General features: G+C 51.0%; 2 protein-coding genes across 4 annotated transcripts; both read right to left on the bottom strand.

Annotated features, from left to right (window-relative positions):
- On the bottom strand, positions 180–11,971 carry C25H7orf26 (chromosome 25 C7orf26 homolog). Its single transcript, XM_018040906.1, has 6 exons — positions 11,408–11,971; positions 10,772–10,993; positions 8,209–8,374; positions 4,966–5,490; positions 4,091–4,130; positions 180–984 (listed from the first exon to the last, which is right to left on the bottom strand). Exons 1-6 carry the CDS (start codon positions 11,597–11,599, stop codon positions 783–785), a joined length of 1,347 nt encoding a protein of 448 aa, XP_017896395.1. The 5' UTR covers positions 11,600–11,971; the 3' UTR covers positions 180–782.
- ZDHHC4 (zinc finger DHHC-type containing 4) lies at positions 13,031–21,935 on the bottom strand. Of its 3 annotated transcripts, none has more exons than XM_005697895.3 (8): positions 21,472–21,935; positions 20,840–21,033; positions 20,158–20,281; positions 19,170–19,243; positions 17,812–17,990; positions 16,029–16,154; positions 14,841–15,085; positions 13,031–13,377 (listed from the first exon to the last, which is right to left on the bottom strand). In XM_005697895.3, the coding sequence occupies exons 3-8, from the start codon at positions 20,272–20,274 to the stop codon at positions 13,087–13,089; spliced, it is 1,032 nt and encodes a 343-aa protein (XP_005697952.2). In that variant the 5' UTR covers positions 20,275–20,281; positions 20,840–21,033; positions 21,472–21,935; the 3' UTR covers positions 13,031–13,086. The 3 variants fall into 3 exon arrangements, with proteins under 3 accessions (XP_005697952.2, XP_005697951.2, XP_017896398.1); XM_005697894.3 differs by having other exon boundaries at positions 20,866–21,033; positions 21,472–21,565; XM_018040909.1 differs by lacking the exon at positions 20,840–21,033 and having other exon boundaries at positions 21,472–21,546.

The following is a 24,199-nucleotide window of genomic DNA, read 5'->3' as shown; positions in this document are numbered from 1 at the left end:
ACTTGTGACTGAAGCAGACAGACCCCGGCGCTCTGCACAGGGTGGGGAGCGTCTGCGGTGCTTCTGGCAACAGGAGTGGCTAGAATCGTATCCAGTCTTCTGACCAGGACCTCGGCAGACTGGGGAGGACACTTCCAGGGGCCCGGCCTGTAAGTTTTCAAACACATTCCATAATGGTCTACGAGACGGTTTAGAAAAAATTTATTTGAACATGTGAAAAGAAACTTTAGGGAATCCAATAAAACAGAGAAGTTCCTCTCCTCGGTGCTGGGGTCACACTCACAGGATTCTCTGACCTGTACCAAGTGCTGGGTGCAAGCTTGCGATGCCAGTGGTTCAGCCTTGCTCCCTGAACTGTGGGCGTGGCCTGTGTCTCGGTGGGATGCAGCCCACCCGCGGGGAGGAAAGCCAGGCAGGTGGGCTCAGCGATGCTGGTCCCCCATCCACGCCCCTTGGCACAGGTTCAGGGTGTGCGTCTGCAACGACACGCTGGACCACAGGCTCACGGTCCTGGCAGCTTCTAAAGGTGCCCACGCAGCTCTGCAGAGGGCTGGACGATTTTCCTTTTGTTGGTCGCATCTGGACTTTTACAGATGTTGACAGGGAGGAGGTGCCTAGATGCTGATATCACTGAACTTTGGCACCAACCGGGTCCTGTGGTGAGGAGGGGTCGCCTGGCCGCCCCCACGGCCTCCTCTCCGCTCACCACCCTCTCCCGGGAAGGCTTCCTCCAAACCAGGCGCGGAAGGCACGGTGCCAACTCGGCAGTTCACGGAGCCGGGCTAGTGGATGGGCCTGAACGGGAAGGTCATGCCTGAGATGAAGGTGTGCCCGGGGTGCGTGGGCAGGGCGGGGTGGGCAGCCGGGTGGGCTGGCACGGCCCCGTAGCCCAGTGGGGGCGTGTGGATGTGGGGGTAGAACCCAGGGGGAAGCCCTGCGTGGGGTGACTGCTGCACGGGACCCGAGATCACCAGCTGGAGCAGGCTGCGGAGACAAGGAGAGGGGTTAGGGTGCGCCGGCTCCAACCACGCCACCTGCCTGCCGAGGGCCACTGCAGGGAGGCGGCAGGCGGCCGACAGCACCAGGCCCCTGGGTGAGGAAGGCTGTGTGCACAGGAGGACGGAGGGGCTGACCTGGAGGCGGTGGGATGTGGACTGGGGGGGCCCGGAGAGGGAGAGGCCACAGTGGCAAATGCCAGGACCCTGCTCACAGCGCCGGGGAGCAGGGGCCCTGCGGTCCACAGGCGCTCCGGACATGGCCTCGGCGTCTGTGGTTCGGGGACAAGCGCGGATCAGTGTCTGTTTTGGCCTCAGCCATCCATACCCGGGGGGTCGTTGTGACGGAGGAGCCACAGCAAAAAGGACGGAGGGCCACGCCTCTCTGAGGCATTCTGAATGGCTGAGTCCCAGCTAAACTCCAAGCACAGCCACAGGCAGCTGGCCCTGGACGTGACCCTGGCATCCAGCGTCCTGAGGCGGCCCAGGCCTGGACCCAGTCCTCAGCCACTCTTAGGGCCCCCTCCCGTCCCATTCCCACCCCCAGGAGCCTTAGTCCTCCCCTCCTCAACTTCCTTCCTTCTGGGTCTGCACCCTCCTCTCTGCAGTTCAGGACGTCCACAGCCTCTGCCTCCAGGAAGTCCTCCTGAATTCAATGTCACCTCCACTGCTGGCCCCTTCTGGACCCCCCAGGAGAGAATCCTCTCTTTCCTCTTGTCCTCTCTGACCCGCCCTCCCCTCCCAGCACAATTAGCGGGGCGTCTTAATTTCCTCACCACCTCTAGCTGGGCCGCAGGGAGTCAGCCTAAAACCAATCCCCTCCTTCGGGACACAGGCTTCCTCCCCAGCCCCGCTCCCCTGACCTCTGCTCTCCCAGCCTCACCCCAGGGTCTCCACTGTCTCACCCAGCTAGGGAATCCCGTCTGCCAGGCCCCCTCTATGCCCCTCAGTGTCCCTGTCGCCCAGGGCCGCGCCGTCCCCTCACATGGCCCTGCTCCGCTGCTGGAGTATCTCCAGCGGGACCACTTCATTCCCCTAGGAACCAATGCATTTCATCCTCTCTGTTTCACCCCCCAGACGCCTGCCCGGAGCCCCCTGGCCCCTCTAGCCAGCAGCCTGGGGAATAGCCTCTGGCCCATCCTTTGACCTCAAGTTCAGCCTGCGCTCAGCTGGTCACATCTGCCTACCCTCCCAGGCCCCAGCAGGGCTGGTGGGTCGTGCCCTGGGCAGCTGGGCACACACACTCTGCAGTGGGGCCGCCAGGCACGCTCATCTCTGCCCTCACTGCCTGCCAACAACAGCCCTGGAGCCCCACCATCCGTGTTAAAAACCAAGGGGAAGGAACATTCCTCCGTACTGAAAAACCCTCGGAAAGAAAATTAATCATCCAACTAACTTAACTTGGCCGTTCTCATTCCTGTAAACCCGCCCACCCGCACATTGCGTTCAGCTATATCCATTTACTGTTTTTAGCAAAGACGCACAATACTTTGGCCACCTGATGCGAAGAAATGACTTATTAGAAGAGATCCTGATGCTGGGAAAGACTGAAGGCAGGAGGAGAAGGGGACAACAGAGGATGAGATGTTGGACGGCATCACTGCCTTGATGGGCATTAGTTCGAGCCAGCTCCAGGAGTTGGGATGGACAGGGGAGCGGGTGCTGCCGTCCATGGGGACGCAGAGCTGGACGCGACTAAGCGACCGAACTGATCAGCGCCCACGCTTCCGATGTAACGTTACCAATTTCCTAAGTGTCCCTACGTTTGGGAGGGTGAGGTTGCTTCCAGCTTCTTTGCTACTAGTGATACTGCCTTTGCATGAAACAGCTTTGTGCACACAGTTCTTTGCTTCTTGGATTCAATGAAATTAACCTGATTCAGAGACACCCCTGGGTTACGAGGTGATGGGAGACGGGACAGCAGCGAACGCTCCTTAGGTGCTTCCTGCCTATCAAGTGCTGTGCAACCTGCTTCTTGTGTGTCCACTCAATTAATCGTCACAAAAATGCCATGATCGGGAGCAGGGCACGGGAGGCAGGGAGGCCCCGAGGCAGGTGCCATGGTTTTCTTGATTTTACAGAGAAAACGGAGGGAGCGAGAACGTGCCTGAGGCCATATAGATAGGCAGTGGCAAGGCTGGAATTCTCCCCAGCAGCTGTGTGACCACACGGTTCCTGCTCCTCACCACTTTTACCACGGCCTTCCCCAAAATTAGGACAAGAACCGCCACCACTGAGGGGGAGATGGCCGTGCACCGTGGACAAGGAACTCTGCGAACGCCAGCTCGTTTAAACCTGACTATGACCCTGGAGGCACGTAAAGCAGCGGAGGGGGAGACGGAGGTGACAAGGTGGCCCAGCGTCACTACAGGCCACAGGCAGAACCTCACTCGGAACCTGGTCTGTGCCACCCAATGTCAGGGCGCTGGCCTGAGCCACACGCTGTGGCCCAGGGCCGTGTCCCTGTCCTGCCTCCCTAAGGGCTGTGCCACTGTAATGTCACCAACGGTGACACAAGAGCACGACGACACACACCCACACTGACTTTGTCAGCGATTAAGGACACTCAGGGGCTTCCCCGGTGGCTCAGACGGTAAAGCATCTGCCTGCGTGGCAGGAGACGAGCAGGAGATGCAGGTTCCAGCCCTGGGCCGGGAAGATCCCCCGGAGCAGGGAATGGCTGCCCACTCCAGTGCTCTTGCTGGAGAGTTCGATGGACAGAGGAGCCTGGCGGGCCACAGTCCATGGGGTTGCAGAGAGTCAGACACGACTGAGCGACTAAATAACAACATCAAAGGACACCCCAGCTCATTCCAGCTTCTCCACTGACGCTCAGCAAGACGGCCGCTTTTCTCACCCTTCCGATGGACGCTCTGCGGGGGCCTCCTCGCCTGCGGGTTACGCTACCACATCCACCTCCTCCCTACACTGATCGTCAGGGCCTGGGGGGATCCCTTACACACAGAAGCCCTAGACCCTGCTGACCAGCTCTACCCAAGGAAGCTAGGACAAGGGGTCCGCCCTGCCCTGCACACCCCCCACCCCTGCCTCTACCCCCACGCCAGCCCAGCCAGAAGTCTGGGGAGGGCACTTACTTATTATGAGGCAGCCTGGAGCACAGGGTTCTCAGGTCATCTGAAATTAAAGGGACAGAGAATTAAGGAACAGCCAGCAGACGACAAGGGGAGAAGCTCCCGGATGTTCAAGGCCGCCGGCAGGATAGTCACAGTGCCTCGCTCTCATCTATCACTGCTCAGAAACTGGGTTCTCATTTTTCTTCCATATTTGCTTTAACACAACAGGCCCCCAAGAGAAGACATCACTTAGGAAAGGGGGCGGCTCTGCTGAGGACCCATCAGATGGGTGGGGAAGGGCCCAAAGAAAGCGGATCAAGGCTAAGAGGGAGATATGAGGCACACGCGTCACCCGTGGGGCTGCCGTCAAGGGCTGGGAGCCGGCAGTCAAAGACCAAAGGCGGGCATGTCATCAACACCAGGTCATGCTCCCGGGCAAGTTCCAGGACTGAACATAGGAGAACTGAGGAACCCCCTAAACAGGTGATGGGAATGTTTCCTGAACTCGATCCTGCGTTCCACTGTATATAAATTATGCCACAAAAGAAAAGAACTGCACAAAAAGAAGATTGCCTTGGAGGAAGGACATGAAGCTGTTATTATCCACGCTCTGGAGGAGCCCCAGGTCTGAGCAAAACAGCCAGGAGACACCGGGATGTCTCGCCGCGGGGTTCTACCTGGAGGCGTCCTGGGACTTCTGCCCTCCTCCCTGCAGTCCCCAAGAGGCAAGATGTTTTAAAACCAGAGGAAAGAAGTCCTTGTCCACGAGCCCCTATTTTCTGTTTGTTTTCTTTTTTCAATTCTTTTTTTAGGTTTTTTTTTGGGGGGAAGCCCCTATTTCCTTCCCCAGAGGGGGTGGCGCCCCCACCCCAGGGGCCCGGCCAGCCATCACCCACCTCTCGTGCACAGCAGGGCCCCAGAGGCCATGGCCACCTGCAGAGCCTGTGCAAGCCGGTCCAGGGCGAGCTCGATCTCCTGGGAGGCATTGAGGGGGTTCAGTTCGTCCGCCAGCCTGTTCACCTCCTCCACCAGCGGGACCATGTGGTCAAAGAGGACGAGCCCCAGGCGGCCGTACAGGTTCTTCTCGGTCAGGTGCGCCTGCAGCATCAGGAGCACCTGCAGCACGCTCAGGTGCAGCTTGGAGTACAGGAGGTGAGAGTCCCGCTCTGCTCCGCCCGAGTCCTTCGAGACTTTGGCGGCAACGTGGCCATTGGCTAAGGGGGCCTTCTTCTTCCTTTTGTGAGCCAGGGGGGCCTTCACGCACCAGCGGATCAATCCGGTGAGCGGCGTGAGCTCTAAAAATCCTATCGGGAGGTTGGCGGCAATTGGAGTATTCAGGAAGGTGATGAGGATCAACCTGGGGTCCTCCAAGATCCAATTGACGATCATCTCAAGCAGGTCCAACGGGGGGATGAGATCGTCTGCAAACAAAGATGCATTCAGAAGGGTCATCAGGGACAGGAGACGGGAAGATGGACCTCCCAGCTCACAGGACTCACCACCCGATTCCCTGTGCCTCTGTCCTCTCCCGAAGATGGTGTACCTCTGACTCCTCTCCTGGAACAACCCCTCCTGAGGGCTGGTTCTCACCTGACTCAGCGTCCCAGGACCCTCAGCCTGGCCACGGCAGGGCTCAAGAAACATGTTAAGTCGAAAATTCCCAAGAACTCCATTATGCCTTGAAGATTCCATGTGTCAATTTAAATGAATCCACTCTCTGTATCTAGGGGGTTTTTATTCCATTGGAAAAGACCCTGACGCTGGGAAAGATTGAAGGCAGGAGGAGATGGGGCCAAAAGAGGATGAGATGGTTGGATGGCGTCACCAACCCAATGGACATGAGTTTGAGCAGACTCTGGGAGATGGTGATGGACAGGGAAGCCTGGTGTGCTGCAGTCCATGGGGTCGCAAAGTCAGACACGACTGGGCGGCTGAACAACAATAACAATCTATATCTAAAACCGCTGCCACACTTCTTCCCTCCCCTGGGAGTAGGTTTCGTCCGTGTTTGGTGTCCCCTATGGTCTACCATGTGCGGTTAGCCCGGGCCCTCGTGGATGACTCTTGCTGTCTGGCACCAGGATCCGTTCAGATGCTGAAGCAGACATTCAGCGCCAGCCCTCGCTTCTGCCACCAGTTCATCACCTCTGTCACCGAACAGGTTCAGTGACCGTTATGGTGGCCTTCGGGGAGCAGCTCAGAGTCCAGACAGTGATCTGTCCGCTGCTAATGTCAGCTGCCAGCCCCTGTCTAACCTAAGCCTGGCCTCCTGTGATCCCCAAGATCTGGGCCATTCCGCAGCAAAACAGAGAAATTATAATGACAAATGCTGACACTCATTCTGAGTTAACCACGTGCCAGGCACCAGTCTCCTTCACATGGATTAACTCAACCCTCAAACAACTCATCTATTATACAAAGGATAAGGAAGCTGAGACACCGAGATGCGAAGTCATTTCCTCCAGACTCACTAAAAGTACACGGTGGAGCGACTTCTCTGGCAGGCCAGGGATTAAAACTCCTCCCTCCCAGTGCAGGGGGCCCAGATTGAATCCCTGGTCAGGGAAGATCCCACATGCCGCATGGCGTGGCAGAAAAAAACAAAAAGTACATGGTGGGCCCAGGCCTGACCCCAGGGGCCTTTAACTGCGAGGCGACACCACCTATCCTGGGATGGCCGCACGCTGCCCCTGGGCTGTCTGTGCGCACAGCAGCAGACCCCCGGCCTCTCGTCCCTGGGGCTATGCAGCCTTCAGCTCATGACAAAGCTAAGGCTGACGGAGTCCCTGCCAGGCTGCTGTGGTCCAGGGCCACGTCTGAGAGCGGAGAGCTGGGGGAGTGAGCCCCACATCGGTGTCAGCTCCCTAGATGCTCTTTCACAGGGGCCACTGGCCTCTCCCCTAAGATTATCTGCTGTTTTGTGAATGAGCGCCCATTCCCTGCTGCTATGAAATGACGGTATCAGGAGGCAGCAGCTGTCTCGGAGTTGGACTTGGCAAGGTAAACACCGGTGACTGAGTCTGTCCCCTTGACTTCCCAAGACGTGTCCGTCTGGGAAATGCCAAGTCTCAGGCCCACTTTTCCAGCAACCCAGCCCCTCCCCAGCCCCGCACACACCTCAGCTGAGGCATCTCCAGAGCCTGAAGGCAGTGTGTGTGCACATGCTGTGTACACATGTGCTGTGTGTACACACGTATGTGTACCTGAGGAGCCCATCTCCACAATCTTGCTTTGGGGAGACCCGAGTTCTCTGCACCCATCGGGCAGGAGGGTGTTCTCTTTGGTTAGGTGAGCTCCTTCCATTTTGGGGTTTTGGAGGTGGAAACGCCCCAGGTAGGCCTTTCCGTTACCAGAGCGCTGGCCGCGGCAACTGCTATGCTGCTGGTGGACCCCATGCCCGCCCTCTGGGCCACCGCCCTGCAGCTTGTGATTTTCGTGGCTCCAAACTCATCGTGTTACACACATACAAACACAGAGAGCTTCTTGTATGCCAATCACACCTTGACAGTGGTTTAAAAAAGAAAACAGACATCACTGACATATCAGACTGGCAAGCTGACCTAAGAGAAAAATACCCCGTCTCATGTCCGTTCGAGCACACGAGTGGTCTTCTGTGAACACTCTTTGCTTCTCCACATGTTAATTAATCCATTTATTAATCCAATGTTAAAACCAATTTCTGTTCTTGTTGCCCTGGAGTAACTGATGAAAGGGCAACTGCGATGCTGTGAACTTGCTTTAACTAAATCTTTCCTATGAGAAGACAGGACCTGAACACTGTTGCCAGCTGTTAAGCGCTCTTGGGACGCCTCTCTGGAGAGGGCCAGGAAAGGTGCCCTGCCATGGTGGGGTGCTCGCAAGTCCAGCCACCCATCCCAGACACCAGACCCTAGCTTGCTGGGCTCTCTGCCACTTGGACTGTTCAGAGTCAGCCAGATGGGATTCACTAAGGAGAATTCCCCATTAGGAAATCCCAGAGATCTAAGTAACCCATGCCTTTAGCTTTTAGCCTGAAATAAAATACACACTGCAGAGGGAAAAATAAAAAAACAAAGCATTTGCTGGCTGGGTGGTCAGTGTACATACCACTGGCAATCAGCTGAAGCCGTTCTGAGTGCGACAACCTGTTTAAAGTTTACCTGACGACAAGTCGTACAGTGCGGTGACGGAGGTGATGAACTGGCAGCAGAAGCGAGGGCTGGCGCTGAATATCTGCTTCAGTGTCTGAACGGATCCTGGCACCAGACAGCAGTAGTCGTCCACGAGGGCCCGGGCTAACCGCACACAATAGACCACAGGCGTCCGCTGGAAAGAAGCCACAGTCCATGTAACTAGAGGTGCGGAGCGCCAGCAGACGAGCAACCATAAACATACAGTGAAGATCAGAACCGGCAGGACCCCTCCCAGGAAGGGAAGATGTGACCAGCTTACTCAGAAGCAGGGACTGGCAAGCGAAAGCCTGCAGACCAAATCCTTCCTGCCACCTGCTTTTGTTTTATTCAAACACAGCCCTGCTCCTGCGCCACAAGGGCAGAGCTGAGTAGGGGTGACAGAGATCACAGGACCCACAAAGCCTAGGTTGACTGTCTTGCCCTTTACCTGAAAGGCCTGCTGACCCCTGCTTTGAAGTCTACTTGGGAAAAATCATTCTTGACTTCAAGTGGGGAAACGACCGTTTTTGTAACCCTACAGGTAAGACTCTAAAGGTAAAAATTAACAGCTGGTATCACTTTGATGTGCTTTAGGAGAGTCTGTGAACTGTCATGTGACTTACAGCAGCACTCTATCAATTTTTCTTACAATCTTCTCCTAGTACAGGTTCCTACATCACCACCCTCCGGTCCTTTTGCCCTCCTGGTCAGATGCCAACCTGTAGCCACATTCAGCAGTTGCTCAGGATGCCAGTTCCAGGGCTGAAACAGGGCCTGGGTGTCAGGGTGTTGGCAGGGTGTCAGGCCAGGCTGTTCATTCAGGCACTAAGCCAGCCATCTCTTACACCTTTCCTCGGAGGAAGCTGCAGCGCATGCCACTGGGTGTCAAACCTGACCCAAGCCACAAGACCCTTTCCCGTTGTTAACATCTGCTTTCACTTTGCTAGAATGCCAGCACAACAGCACCGCAAGAGATAAACGCAAATCACACGATGAATTTCAAGGCACTAAACTTAAGCTAGGTTGCCAAGGGATAGAGGTTATCTCGAGGTTAAAGACAACACGAGAGATGAGTTCAGGGGCCCCAGAAATCAGAATAGTGACAATTAAGGTACATTTCACTAAGATTTACCTGTGTGCTACAGAGAACAATATGTATTTTTACTGGCCAAATGTTAAAGACTAATAAGATCACAGGAAAAAACATTGAGATAAATTTTTTTAAAACACAAATGTCATCAAGTCCTTGGGAATGAAGCAACTTTGAGAAACTGAATGTGGTCAATTCTGTTAACGTAGCTCCTGCTGCTGCTGCTAAGTCGCTTCAGTCGTGTCCGACTCTGTGTGACCCTTGAGACGGTAGCCCACCAGGCTCCCCCCTCTCTGGGATTCTCCAGGCAAGAACACTGAAGTGGGTTGCCATTTCCTTCTCCAATGCATGAAAGTGAAAAGTGAAAGTGAAGTCGTGTCCAACTCTTTTCGACCCCATGGACTGCAGCCTACCAGGCTCCTCCATCCATGGGATTTTCCAGGCAAGAGTACTAGAGTGGGTTGCCATTGCTGAGGACCACGTTAATAAAAATTTTGAGTTAATAATACTCTAAATGGATTAGGAATTTTTCAAAACCTTTGAGTAACAAAAAAACAAAACAAAATAGATCTTCCAAAAAACTACCTAACACAATCTACTGTGCGTGTGTGTGAAGTTGGCTTCAGCCGTGTCCGACTCTGTGTGGCCCCATGGACTGTAGCCCCCAGGCTCCTCTGTCCATTGGATTCTCCAGGCAAGAATTCTGCAGTGGGCTGCCATTTCCTCCATCAGGGGATCTTCCCGACCCAGTGATCGAGCCCATGTCTCTTATGTCTCCTGCATCTGCAAGCGGGTTTACCTTATTTCCCCTTAGATATTTAAAAATATTCTAGAAGGCTTCTATGTCCATATCCATTAGAAGAGCAATCAACTCAGAAGTGGCACTCTGGAACAACTCATAGGCTTACCGATCTAACTATAAAAAACAAGAATACTGGAGTAGGTTGCCACTTAGTTTTCCAGGGGATATTCCCCACCCAGGGATCAAATGTGTTTCCTGCATCTCCTGAACAGGCAGGTGGGTGTTTTTTTGTTTTTTTTTTTACTGAAGGATAATTAACGTACAGAATTTTGTTGTTTTCTGTGGATTCTTTAACATAGGGGAAAAAATTCTCTAGAAACCAAAGTGAAAGTCACTCAGTCACATCTGACTCTTTGCAACCCCATGGACTGTATAGTCCCTGGAATTCTCCAGGCCAGAATATTGGAGTGGGTAGCCCTTCCCTTCTCCAGGAGATCTTCCAAACCCAGGGATCAAACCGAGGTCTCCTGCATCGTGGGCGGATTCTTTACCAGCTGAGCCACAAGGGAAGCCGGAGAATACTGGAGTGGGTAACCTATCCCTTCTACAGGAGATCTTCCCCACCCAGGAATCGAACTGTGGTTTCCTGTATTGCAGGCAGGCAGATTCTTTACCAACTGAGCTATGAAAGAAACATCTTCAGAGACTTGCAGAAGTACCTGGAGCCAGGACGCTGCACACTCCAACACTGGGATTCGACACACAGCCACTGCCATAGAGACAAGTTTTCCCAACAAGCTCATCCGGCTGTCATCCGCTTTGTTCCCTTGGGGACTGAAAAGGGATGAAAAAATAATCTGCCGGACAGAGTCCTTGGTTTGCTCCTGGAAATAATTGCACATGATTTCAAGAAGTTGGAGCTCCTGCAGTGAATTTAATCTCTGTAAAACAAATCCGGGAGAAGCGGGGAGAAATGAAGTGTATTAATTAATTCACACGGTAAGAAAACACACTATTTTCCCTCAGGGAACTTTTCACCTTCCTAAAGCCCGGGTCCCACGGAGTAGAACTAGATTGTTCAATGTAGGGAAATGGCCCTCTGCGTCATTATGCATCACCCCGTGGGATTCGCGGTGACCTACGGTCTCTTCCTTTAACAAAACCTTGGAGACGTGGGGGTCACACACCCGTAAAACGGGCACATTGGCAGCTGCCGAAAGAACCAGGCCAAGGGCTAGGGCAGAGCCGCTGCTCCGAGGGGGCTCGCGGTGTGGTCCACGCTTGTCACCAGGAAGGGAAGAAGGGAGCCGGGGTTCACGGGTCGGGGCGGGGAGCCTGCCGGCCGCCCGGCGCACCTTGGGCTGCGCGCCGCGCTCCTTGGGCACCTGGAACACGAACTCCTCGAGCAGCTCCACGGGGCCCTTGTCCACGATGGGCAGCGGCGCGCTCTGCAGCTGGCTGCTGAAATAGATGTCCAGGTGGTACAGCACTTCCTTGGCGGCGCTCAGCGCGTCGCGGCGCAGCAGCGAGTGGCGGATGTCGCTCATGGTGCGGCCGCGGCGGCCGGGTCGCCGGGAGCGCCGACGGACTTCCGCTCCGGGGCCCCCGCGGACGCGACAGCCGCCGCCGCCGCCGCCGCCGCCGCCGCCGCCGAGACAAAGAGGCCGCAGCCGGGCCTCCGCCCGCCGACCCCGGGCCTGCGCCGCGACACCCCCCGCCCGCCGCCGCCGCCCGCTCGGGCCCGCTCAGGGGGCCATCGCTGCCCCCGCCGGCAGCCGGCGGGCACCACAGCTGCGCGTCGACAGCGCCACCGACAGTCCTGTGAACCAGACGCCGCGGGGCCGCGCTGCAGCGGAGTCTGAGCGCGGCGACGGCGGCCCGCAAGGGCCAAGCGCGGGCGGCGGCCAGGGCCCGCCCTCAGGGGGCGCGCCCCCTGGCGGCCCGGCCCTCGGGAACGGAAGCGGCGGCCCCGCCCACCCTGACCCCGCCCCTGCCGAGGGGAGCCACACCCCCCACCCCCGGCCAAGGCTCCCAGGGCCTGGGGCCCCCCACCCACGCCCCAAAGACCCTCGCCGAGCTCCCCTGGCTTTCTCCACGCGGCGTTCAAAGCTTGCGCGTCTGATTTCACTGAGCTTTTCCAAGGACAGGGTGGTGGTGCAGGGCCCTGGCTCAGGCCTCAGCCATTCATTCACTTTCAAGATTGAATCTAGTCTTAGCTCTCAGGGCTGCAATGACGCGGAATGATACCCCCTACCCCGCAGTTCCCATTCCCCAGTGCCCTCTGGAGCGGCCCGGCCAGCCTGGGAGGGCCGCAGGAAACCAGTATCCTGCTCCTGAAGACTAAGATCTGAACATCTAAAAGCCCTCAGCACCTTCTGTGAATCCCTTTTTCCTTACGTTCATCTTTCTGCAATGAATTAACTGGGGCTTAGTTCGGGGTTTTAAAAATAGGGCGGAAATGACTTGAGTGTGGCCACAAGAGGCCAGTGGAGGGCAGGCAAGAGGCCACAGAGATGTGCTTCCTTTAAAAGGCCCATCCTGGCCTGCAGGTGGGTCAAGGTGAGGATGCTGGATGTGGGTCAGGACATAAAAAAAAAAAAAGCCATGGTCTTTCCCTGGGGATGATGGAAAGGGCATCAAAGAGGGTGCATCCAGGGACAATTCCAAATCACAGGGACCCTCCTGCACATCGGTGGACACAGCCATGAGGCCCCTCCCATCTAGGTCCCCAGCCGGAGACCAAGGTCAAGAGGAACCTCTGAGAAGTCACCTTTGAGTCCTTTGGCACCAGGACTTCAGAGATGCTCTGTTCAGCCAGCTGAATGAACAGAGGATAAAAGGGTTTATTAGCAGGGTACCTGGCAAGGATTAGACACCCAGCAGATACTAATTTCCCCTCCTCTCCTTAGCCACTGAAAGCCAACTCATAAACACAGCAGAAACCAGAAAAACAAATAAACCAATGCTTAGATCGTATCCATATGTATAAATAAATGTATACTATATTTAAAAGGCAGCAGCACTCTTGCCATCCCTATTTCTTCTTCCTCTCATAACGTGCAGTAGCAGGTAGAAAGATCTCCCGAAGGTTGCTCCAAAGCCCATGCGAGTGGATGTTCCGGTAGGCCTGGGGCTCCGCTGCTGGGGGCCTGGCCATGTGAGGACAGTGCTGGCACCAGGCTCGGCTGCCTCTGCGCCACTCATTAGCGGTCTGGTTAATGGCAGCCAGGTACAGACAGAAGCACAGGTAGCCCCCCAGGAGGAGGCTCAGCACCACGACAAAGCCCACCAGGAAGACGATCCTTGGGAAGGTCAGGAACAGGTACTGGGGACAAAGCAGCAGCATGTTAGACAGCCAGGCTGTGACCTAAGTCAGGGTCACCCCCACCAGCCAGGGTCTTGTCCACACACACAGCAGAGCTGCCTCCCCAGCTCCCCCATCTCTGACCCACTGAGGACAATCAGAAACACAGAGGGCATAGACAAAGAGCCCAGGAGGAAATCCTGGTGTGTATTAGAACTTCATATGGGATAAACGGAGTGCGTACATTGAGGGAAAAGGGGAAGGACACTCAGGAAATGGTGTTATGCCAGGTGGCTATGCAGAAAATAAACAAAAATAAATGCAGCTCTTAGTTCATACATCAACATAAAGTCCACACAGACAGAAAAGATCAGTTTCTCTCTGAAAACAATATGACCACAGAAATACAGGTACAAGGGTATTCACTGTAGCATCAGCCCCTCTTCCCAAAAGAAACAGGTTAAATGTCCATCCAGGAGGTAGAACAAAACTCTGGGATAGTTATGCTATGGAACAATAAGGAGCCATTAAAGTGAGGTCAATGTTTGTGCATTAATTTGGAAAAGATGCTGGTAATATATTGCCCACTGAGAAAGACAAAATGGAAAAATCACCATGGAATCCTGTTTGTGTAAAAATAAAGCTAATTCTGTGAAGGTGTATGGCCATATAAAACAGATACGGGGGAAAAAAGCCTGAAATAAACAACAAACTATAAAGGTGTTTGCCTCTGGAGAGTGAAATTGTTGGGAGAGGAATAATTTCCAGTTATTTTTGTCCAAGACAGTTCAAATTTTCTTTTCACTCTCAGCTTTAGAGATATAACTGACAAATAAAATTCTGGAAGTTTAAGGTGTAACAATGTAATATACACCATGATGATTACCTATATTACACAGTGAAATCATCACAGTAACATTAGATAACACATCAGTCACCTGATATAGTTACAATGTGTTATCCTAGTATCAAATAATTAGAGGGCATAACACACACACACAGCACCCTAAAATGGACTTATCCTACAATCCACAATCATACTCAATACCTATTTTCATACAGCAACTTATAAATGGAAGTTCATAGCAGCCTCAGCAGTAACAGTCCAAAACTGGAAATTACCCAAATATCCCTCAAAGGGTAACTGACAAACTGACCCATCCGCACCATAGAATATGGTGTGGCAGGAAGAAGGAATGAGCTACTGACACGCAGAACCACCTGGATGGATCTCAAAGAAACTGTGCCGAGTGGAAAACACCAACCCCTAACTGCCACTGTAGGGTTCCACGGAGGTGACAATCGCAAAATAACACAATGGTGGAGAGGACAGATGGGTGGGAACCGGGCATTAGGGATGTGGGGAGGAGGCTGTGGGGATCAGGGGAACCACCGAGGGTCTGCAGTGATGGGCAGAAGACCACCTTGACTGCAGTGGCTGTTGTGCAAACAGCCTGCGATGCGGTTACCTGAACAGCAGTTACCTGAACAAGAAAGACAGTGTCCACAACCTGCAGGTGGCCGAGGTCATCGACGTAGGTCTGCAGGTACACGTCTGACATCACCACCAGCCGGACCAGGAACACGGTGCTCACCACGGCCATGGTGGCAGCTGAGGCCGTCAGCGTCAAGAGGTAGGAGAGGAAGTACCGGGTGTTCCAGGCCCCGACGCAGTTGTTCACCCATACACAGTGATGGTCAAACCGGTGCACACACCGGTTGCACACACCTGCACAGCAACAGGGGAGCCACAACCTTGCATAGGTCCTTGGTAAGGACACCGGGCACACCTCCCAAGGACGCGACACACGGACACAAGCACTGAAGGCCGGGGGAAACGGCAGCTGCTGCCACCAGAACCGCGGGGTAAAAATTTTAAAGCTCACGCTTCCACTTAAAAGTCACATCAATTTTTTGGATAAAGATGAACCATCATGTCAATGTAGATGTGGATATTAAAGGAAAAGGATGCTTTGGTACTGACTCAGTCACTGAAAAACTATTACCAATGTCTAGAAGAGCTCGGGTGTATGAATCAGTTCTTCCAACTATAAACTTTATGAACTCTAAATACACATCAAGAATGTCCAATAAAAAATTGATGTTTACTGACTGAGATGTACCAGTGATGTAAAAAACACACCGAGTTCCAAGAAATTAATATGAAAAGAGAACATAAACAATCCATGAGTGATATTTTTATGTTTTATATTGATTACACGTTAAGATGGTATTTTAGGTATGTTAGGTTAAATGAAACATATAGTATTAATTTTGTCTATTTCTTGTTTACTTTTGCGGTGCAGCTACTGGAAACTTTAAAGTCCCCTACGCAGCTCACAGGACACTTCTGTTGGACAGCAGTGATCCAGTATCTCGGGCATGCCCTAAGAGGGTAGGCTCTGCCAGGACTGAAGTCAGCAAACGCAAACATCCCACAGAAGCATCTCTTGGGCAGCAAGCCCAGCCACCAAGGACAGGCTGTTGAACCGGACCCAGAGCTGAAGGCTGCTCATGAGAACACAAGGCTTCACCCCTCAGGTATGTTAAAGAAACCACGATCAGGTCCCTACCAGCAGTGGCTGCTTCTAGACGTATGTAACATTCTCTGACAGACAAACCCACTTGTCTGCTGGGCGAGGGCAGAGCTAGAGGCGCCAAGGAAGACTTACTGCAGTGCTTGGACCGTGCTGGTTTCCTTAAATCACAAGTAGGGCACCTCACGTTCTTTGGGAACATCACTTCATCGAATTCATAAACTTGAAGGAACAGTAATTCATTTGCTTTTGTTATGGTACCTGAAAAAAGGAAGGGCAAGTTGTTAGTTTTGAGCTATACAGTCAACTGGATGTTCAAGCAATCTGTCCTGGCAAAATACAACTAACATTGCTATGTTTAGTATTCCAAATAATTTATTTTTTAAATTAACAGCTTTATTGAGATATAGTTCATAAAACCAACTGACTTGTTTATAGTGTGCAATTCCATGGTTTTTATAGTCACAGAGTTGTACAACCATCACAAGCAGCTTTAGAACATCTGCATCACCCCAAACAGTCAATCTTCACTTCTCTCTAGGCCCACAGCCCATGGCAACCACTAATCTATTTTCTGTCTCTATGGATTTGCCTTTTTTGAACACTTCCTATAAATGGAATCATACAATATGTGGTCTTTTGTTACCTGGCTTCTTTCACTGAGCATAATGTTTTCAAGGTTCTTCCATGTTACAGCATGTATAAGTACCTATTCCTCCTTATGGCTGAGTAACATTCCACTCAAGAGGTATATCTCTTTTTATCTATTCATTAGGTAGTGTACATTTTGTCTTTCAAAAATAGAAGTTAAAATAAAAGAATGGGGAAAAAACACCCAGCAAGTATCCAGCAAAAAACAGTGTAATAATATCAGACAGAGGAGCCTTGAGAACAGTGCATTACTAGTAACAGAGAGGCTCATTATATTTAGAAAAAAGAATCCAGAGATAATACTAATTCTAAACTTCAATACTCCTGAGTATGTATAACTATTATACACATAAATATTTAACAACTTCAAAATATGTAAAGGAAAAAAATCTGTCAAACCTACGATTAGAATGAGATCACATACTCTCTGAGTAATCAATCAAAAAAACAGTATGAATATTAAAAGATCTCAACATAATTAACCTCTTCATCTAATGGACTTATACAGTTGCCTGTATCTAAGAACTAGATGACATATACTCTTTAAGAACACATGGATTATTTACAGAAACTGACCACATACCTGGACATAATGCAAATATCATTAACCATTTAAAAGAAAATGTATCCTACAGACTGAAAGCTCTGTAGATAATACAATTAAGTGAAAGTATCAAAAAATAAAAGTGTATGGCAATTTTTAAATAGTTTTAAATAATCTGTGAGGCAAAGAAGCAAAAAATAAAGTTAAAAGAAAGTACCCCTGTGTGCCTGAAGAAGGACAAAAATAAAATTAGAAAACACTCAAAACGGAAGGTCAGGCTTCCCCGGCAACTCAGTAAAGAATATGCTGCCAATGCAGGAGACACGGGTCCGATCCCTGGCCCGGGAAGATCCCACATGCCTCAAAGGCAACGAAGCCCGTGCACCACAACTATTGAGCCCGTGCTCTAGAGCCCGGGAACCGCAACCACTGACGCCCACGGGCCCTAGAGCCTGTGCTCAGCAACAAGAGAAGCCCACGCACCACAACGAAGAGGCGTCCTCACTCGTCACAGCGAGAGCAAAGCCCAAGTAGCGCCAAAGACTCCGCGCTGCCATAAATAAATAAGTAAAATTTACAACAAACAAACCTGAACGTTCAGGCACACCTTACATAGCAAATCTTCTGCAAAGCCCTTAGAGGGATCACTACTTGTTTGTAACACTGTCAACGAGTCGGACAGTTGAGCAGTCACCAGTTTCTATATTAAGAGCCTCAACTTACCAGGGTCGGTTACACAACTTAGGGTGAAAAAAACCAGGTTTACAATCAGCAGCAGATAAGGCAGAAAAAGGTAATACAAAGAGAACTCCAGCTGTTGACAGAGGCCGAATATTTCCCAGGTGTATTCAGTATAAACCACCCCTTGCAAGATGAGATGCAGGATAACGAAGGTGTAGTTTCTGGAAGAAATAGGTAGACGACTTGTTCACAGGGGCTTCTCTGTGAAAAACTTGTAGCATGCTATGGATTTAAAAGACGCTTACTCCTTCAAAGAAAAGCTATGACCAAGCTAGACAGCATATTAAAAAGCAGAGACATTACTTTGCCAACAAAGGTCCATCTAGTTAAAGCTATGTTTTTTCCAGTAGTCGTGTATGGATATGAGAGTTGGACCATAAAAGCTGAGTGCTGAAGAATTGATGCTTTTGAACTGTGGTGTTGGAGAAGACTCTTGAGAGTCCCTTGGACTGCAAGGAGATCCAACCAGTTCATCCTAAAGGAGATCAGTCCTGAATATTCATTGGAAGGACTGCTGCTGAAGCTGAAACCAATACTTTGGCCACCTGATGCAAAGAACTGACTCATTGGAAAAGACCCTGATGCTGGGAAAAATTGAGGGCAGGAGGAGAAGCAGACGACAGAGGATGAGACAGCTGGATGGCATCACCGACTCGATGGACATGAGTTTGAGCAAGCTCCAGGAGTTGGTGACAGACAGGGAAGCCTGGCGTGCTGCAGCCCATGGGGTCGCAGAGTCAGACACAACTGAGTGACTGAACTGAACTGATGCTATGGAAAGTGAACCAAGGGACACCATTTCTTTTGGGCTTGAGATAAAAGTAATCATGTGAAACCTTCCACCTACTGCCTACCACACAGTAAGTATTCAATAAATGTTATCAATTATCATCATCATCTTTGTTGGGAATTGAGGTCTCAGTATTAGATACATTTCTTTTTATAGAAATCCAATATTTTCTCATTCTTTAAATATTTCTATTTAAAATTAGGTATGTTGAAACCCCAAAGATATAAGGCAGATTATCCATGAGTAGAGGGTCTGAACCCAGGACTCTTGATCCTTCCAGCATTCTGCCCTGTAACACGCTGGAAACGAGCAAGGAACCTCCTGAAGCCAGAGGACAGCAACAGCTAACAAGCTAAACAGAATAGTAGATACTGCTGCTGCTGCTGCTAAGTCACTTCAGTCGTGTCCGACTCTGTGCGACCCCATAGACGGCAGCCCACCAGGCTCCCCCGTCCCTGGGATTCTCCAGGCAAGAACCCTGGAGCGGGGTGCCATTGCCCTTCTCCGATAGAAGATACTACTAATACTTAAAACTCTGAAAGAGAAATACCTTGTATGGAAGAGGTAATGAAGCACTCTTAGCATGGCTCTCTGAAGACATTCTGGAATTATATATGAAAATATCTAAAACAAAAGAGAAAGGTTCAGTTTCATTTCTCGTTACCCGCCCCCAACTCCTAAGCAATACTGGTAATACTAAGGCGTGTTTCTGCTTATGAGCAGAGAACTGATCTAAGTGAGAAGAGAGGAGGGCTTCCTGCAGCAGGCCTTCCTTTGATGCCCACTCCTCCGTTTCTACCCTGACCTCACACAAGGCACCAACTGGGGGTCTTCAGGCAAAGGGAAGTGAGCAGAGGGGCTGGATCAGATGACGCTAATGTGAACTGCTAACAAAACCTTTCCCTGCCCTGCATTCAATCCTAGGTCCCAGAGTCCACTGGGAGTTAGCCTGGGTCCCTCCCAGCCAACTCCCTCCCAAGGCATTTCACCCCAATTCTGCTCACTCTGATCCCTGGAGGAGTGTGGGCAGCCTGATGTTCAGCTTTCTGTTCACACAAGCCCCAGTTTCACCCATCAGGGCCCTCCAGGCATACACTTCTCACATCCATGCCCAATTACAGGCATCAAATCCAGAGAAAAACAGCCAGTCTTGAGAATGATAGCTTTGGAATATACCACAACTGCCATAAGTGAAAGAGCAAGTGAACGAACAAATAAAAATGGCATCACCTTTTCGTTCTGATGGAAAACTGGTGAGCCGTGTGTGTGTGTGTGTGTGTGTGTTCAGTCGTGTTCAACTCTTTGTGACCACGTGAACTGTAGCCCATCAGGCTCCTCTGTCCATGGGATTCTCCAGGCAAGAACACTGGAGTGGGTTGCCATGCCCTCCTCCAAGGGATCTTCCTGACCCAGGGCTTGAACCTGCATCTCTTTTATCTCCTGCATTGGCAGGCGGATTCTTTACCACTAGCGCCACTCAAGAAGCCCAAGCCTTTCACACTGGTGGTATCCAAGTGGTCTTCAAGCATCACTGTTACCTGTGCCCCTCTGCTGATCAGGCCTTGCAAGTAATGGGTTTTCGAGCCTACGCAGATCATCACGAAACCAAGCAGCACCAAAGCCAGGTAGAGCAAGAAGAGAACCAGAAAGTCCATCCCGGGGCTACGAAAGAACAGAATAGTGTGACTGCTACTGAGGGATATATTCCAACGCATATTCACCGACACTGATTCCCTAAGTGGCTCCTCAAACAGAATTCTTCAGCCTTCAACCACGAACTGCCTCTCAGTGTGACTACTCAGCTGGTCACCCTTCAAGAGTTTCCTAATCAAACCACTGTGGTCTGCCTTGTGGCATTTCCTGCCTGCAAATCCCAAAATCAGTGGGGAAGAATATGCAGAAAGCATCCGTCTTCCCTCAAATAGCACATGGATATGAAAGGTACCCAAGAGAATCTGCTGGCAATACTATTGGAAAGAGGGTCCAGCAGAGGAGGTCAGGGGCCAGGATCAGTAATGGCGTCTTATGAAGCAACCCTCCAGGCCAGTGACCCCAACAATCAGGGACCACCCTTGGGGACCAGAGTCAGTATTAAGAAACTGGAAACGGTTACTCTGGGCCTTGGCAGATATGATTCTGGGCAGAACTTCCCAATGAGATAACCAAACTGGAAACTCTCCACGAGATAAGACAGAAGAAATAAAGAGCAGTAATTCTCACGAGGTGATTCGGGGTCCCCAGCCTACATATTTCTTTTGTCTGGATAGCTTTCAGCCGACAGCTCTGGCGTTCCTCCCCCGAACATTCACGGAGAACTCAAACGGCATCTCCTCTTGCGCAGCAGCGTGCGCCTGACGCAACGAGTGGCACCCAGAGCTACAGGAGACATGGTTCCCCTAGGAGGCTGGATCTAGCTGCAGAGACACCAATTCAACACACACGATATGACAGACTAGGAGTCGGGGGCGGACTCTACTGTGGGAAAGAATGTGAAAGTCAGAGGATATTGTGCCCCCTTTAAGATTTCGAGAGGGCAAAAAAGCTAATCGGGAAGAAATAACCCAAGAGACTTGGGTCTCGGTGTTTATCCCTATACTTAAGGAGCCCACCTTGGGGACCCAACAGAAGGGCATTCCCGAGGCTACACTCCGTCCGAAGATCCCAGCAGCTCCGGCCATTTCCCCGGGAGCCAAAGCAGGGCTGGGGGGCGGGGTTAGAAAGATCGGAGGGAACACGGAGGGTGTCTGGGCGCCGGGCAGCCCCACACACAACGGGAAAGGACTGGTCAGATGGGGAGACATACGACCCTGCGCCAGCCCGGGTACCTAACACCCCAGCGGAGGCTGACTTACCGCCAGGATCTGCCACCAACCAGTTACGTCCTGGCTGGCGCCTCCAGGGCGCGTCCTCAGACTTCCGGCGGACACGTGACGTCAACGTACGACGCTATTGTTGGTCCGCTCGACTTCCGGCGGAAGTGCTTGTGGAAGGCCGCGGGGGCGGAGGTGTCTGTGGCGTTTTGCTCCCTCTGAGGTGTCTGTAGTTTCCTGATTGGGCACTTCCAGGCCGACGGCTGGAGGTCCAGATTTGGAGAGCCGTTGCCAAAAAAAGACTGTCCCAGGCCTGGTGCGGCTGAGGACGCCGGTGTTGTGAAGCAAACAGCCACCCGCTGACCTGAGTAGAGCCCAGTCAGGGCCGGGCTCCCAGCCGTGCAGGGGCCGGGGCAGCCTAGGACAGGCACACCTTCGCGCTCGTACACTGTGTCTTCGTGATGAACAGAGTTTGCTTTGCTTTCTGCCTGTTGCATCGTTTGGACTCGTCTGAACCTTTCCACTGGCTTTGCTCCTGCTGTGTCGGAACAGCTCTGAACATCCTGCCCCTGGGTGGTTGAGGATTGTTTGACTCCAAATATGGACGATAAGAAGGAAGGTTGTTTAATGATAGTTGAACCTGGAGAGAGAAAAGCTGCTTCCAAACATAGCATTGAGAAGGCCCCCGTAGGGTGGTTCCTTTGCCCTGACACCTCAGAATCCGCTGAGACCGGTCTATTCTCGATGCCTCTGAAAACATGAGCCAGGCCTATCCTCCCTTTGAGGGAAAATGTCTGTGATCTCCAAACATTGACATTAAAGCGCTTCTCTTTGCCTGTCTTTGCTATCTACCCCCAGCTTATTAATTCTTCTTCTTCTTTTTTTTTTTCCTTTTTAAAAAACTTCCCAAGCTGGTCACTTTCTGATACATTATGTGAAAGGCATTCATGAACTTGAGGACACAGAATCGAGAAACAAAACCCCAAAATCAGAAAATATGATAGCACCAGGGAGGACTGTGGTTATGGATGGAGTCTTACCAAGTATGCGGAGTGGACGGATTTCATCAGTGTTTTCTGCGGACTCATCACCCTGCTGGTTAATTCTGAGCTGGTAGCTAAGTATTTTGATTAGCTTTCATCACTCAAAAGCACCAAGTTTTATTTTTAACCCCATTCATTTTTCTTTAGATGGTTTCAGTTGGGCCTCACTTTAAATCTTGGTTTGATTACTTGGGTATATTGTGCTGGACTGCTTTTCTTTAATTTTTTTAAATTTATGCAAGTAATACTATATTGTGTTCTCCTTGTAGAAGAGTCAAACTATACAGAACGAAAACTTCCCTTCACCACCACCCCTCCCAAATCTCAGTACTTTGACAGAATTAATCACTTATTTAGTGTGTATCTTCCACAACTCTTTATACATTTATACACTGTTGTTTAGTCACCCAGTCATGTCCGACTTTTCACAACCCTATAGACTGCAGCCGCCAGGTCTCTCTGATCCTCACCATCTCCTGAAGTTTGCCCAAGTTCATGTCCATTACATCAATGATGCCATCCAGCCCTTTCATCCTCTGACTCCCTCTTCTATGTACTTATTAAACAAATAATGTATTGAGGCACTGGGAAGCCCAGGTGGCTCAGTGGTAAAAATCTGCCTGCCAAGCAGGAAACAAGAGACCTGAGTTCTATTCCTGGATCGGGAAGATCCCCTGGAGAAGGAAATGGCAACCCACTCCAGTATTCTTGCCTGGGAATTCCCATGGAGGGGGAGGAGCCTGGCAGGCTACGGTTCTGGCAGGTCTCAAAAAGAGTTGGACGTGGCTTAGCAACTAAACAACAACAAATTGAGGGACATCCCAGGTGGTCCAACGGTTGAGAATCCACCTTCCAACGCAGAGGATGTGGGTTCCGTCCCTGGTAGGGGAACTAAGATCCAACATGCTGCAGGTCAACTGAGCCTGTACTCCATTTGCAATAAGAGAAGGCCAGGGCACCACAACTGGAGAAAGCCTGCGTGCTGCAACGAAGACCCAGTGCAGCCAAAATAAAATTTTAAAACTATGTATTAAGAATCCAGTATACTCCAGGGACTGTTTTAGGCACTGGGGACGTAACAATAAAATGGAAAGATCCCTGAACTTTATAGTTTACATTGTAGTGTGTACATACAAATACATAATTTTTTGTTTACCAAAATAGCATTATTGTATACATAATGGTTCTACCTCTTGCTTGCTCTTTTTTTTTTTAACCCCAAAGCATGTCTTGGTGTTCCTTCACACCACTACATAATCATCTGCTATATTGTATTTACCTCACAGGTACAATTCATTATTTGCCAGAGCCATAATATAGCTGCCAAAGTCTCAAACTCTGTTGCCTACAGGGGATATGCAAGCAACAATTCAATAAGGTGACGAAGTGGAGCCAGTGTGTTTTGCTCTAAGCAGAAGTAGCTACACAGACCAAAGGACTGTTAACTTGAATGCCAGTGTTTTAGGAATATTTGAAAACCTGGATCTTTATGACATAAATCTAAATTTTTAATATTGGCAACTAATTCAAGATTATGAAACAGTATTCAGGCTAAGCACAACATAGGTGCAGAACAAACTTAGCCTAAGGGCCATCAATTTGCAACCTTAAATGTAATGGCCCTATTATTAAACATTTAGGTCAATTTCAGGTTTTGCTATTGGAAACTGTGTTGCAGTGAAAATACCTTCATGAAGTTCATTACACACAAGTAGGTATATTTTTCT

This window comes from Capra hircus, chromosome 25, assembly GCF_001704415.2.
Source record: "Capra hircus breed San Clemente chromosome 25, ASM170441v1, whole genome shotgun sequence".
In the NCBI taxonomy this organism is placed as follows: Eukaryota; Metazoa; Chordata; class Mammalia; order Artiodactyla; family Bovidae; genus Capra; species Capra hircus.
This window is presented reverse-complemented; position numbering and strand designations above follow the sequence as displayed.

Bases quoted from the DNA above. Each gene is read 5' to 3' on its own strand.
- C25H7orf26 (XM_018040906.1), bottom strand. From the start codon at position 11,599: ATGAGCGACATCCGCCACTCGCTGCTGCGCCGCGACGCGCTGAGCGCC. The intron at 5,491-8,208 runs GTAAACTTTAAA...CTTTGTTTGCAG, and splicing joins ACTGTACGACTTGTCGTCAG to ACGATCTCATCCCCCCGTTG. The intron at 4,131-4,965 runs GTGGGTGATGGC...CTTTAATTTCAG, and splicing joins GGCCCTGCTGTGCACGAGAG to ATGACCTGAGAACCCTGTGC.
- ZDHHC4 (XM_005697894.3), bottom strand. From the start codon at position 20,924: ATGTTCGGGGGAGGAACGCCAGAGCTGTCGGCTGAAAGCTATCCAGAC. The intron at 19,244-20,157 runs GTAACAGTGATG...CTTTTGTTTTAG, and splicing joins TGATCAGCAGAGGGGCACAG to ATATTTTCATATATAATTCC. The intron at 15,086-16,028 runs GTAAGTCTTCCT...GTTGCTGTGCAG, and splicing joins AGCACGGTCCAAGCACTGCA to GTGTGTGCAACCGGTGTGTG.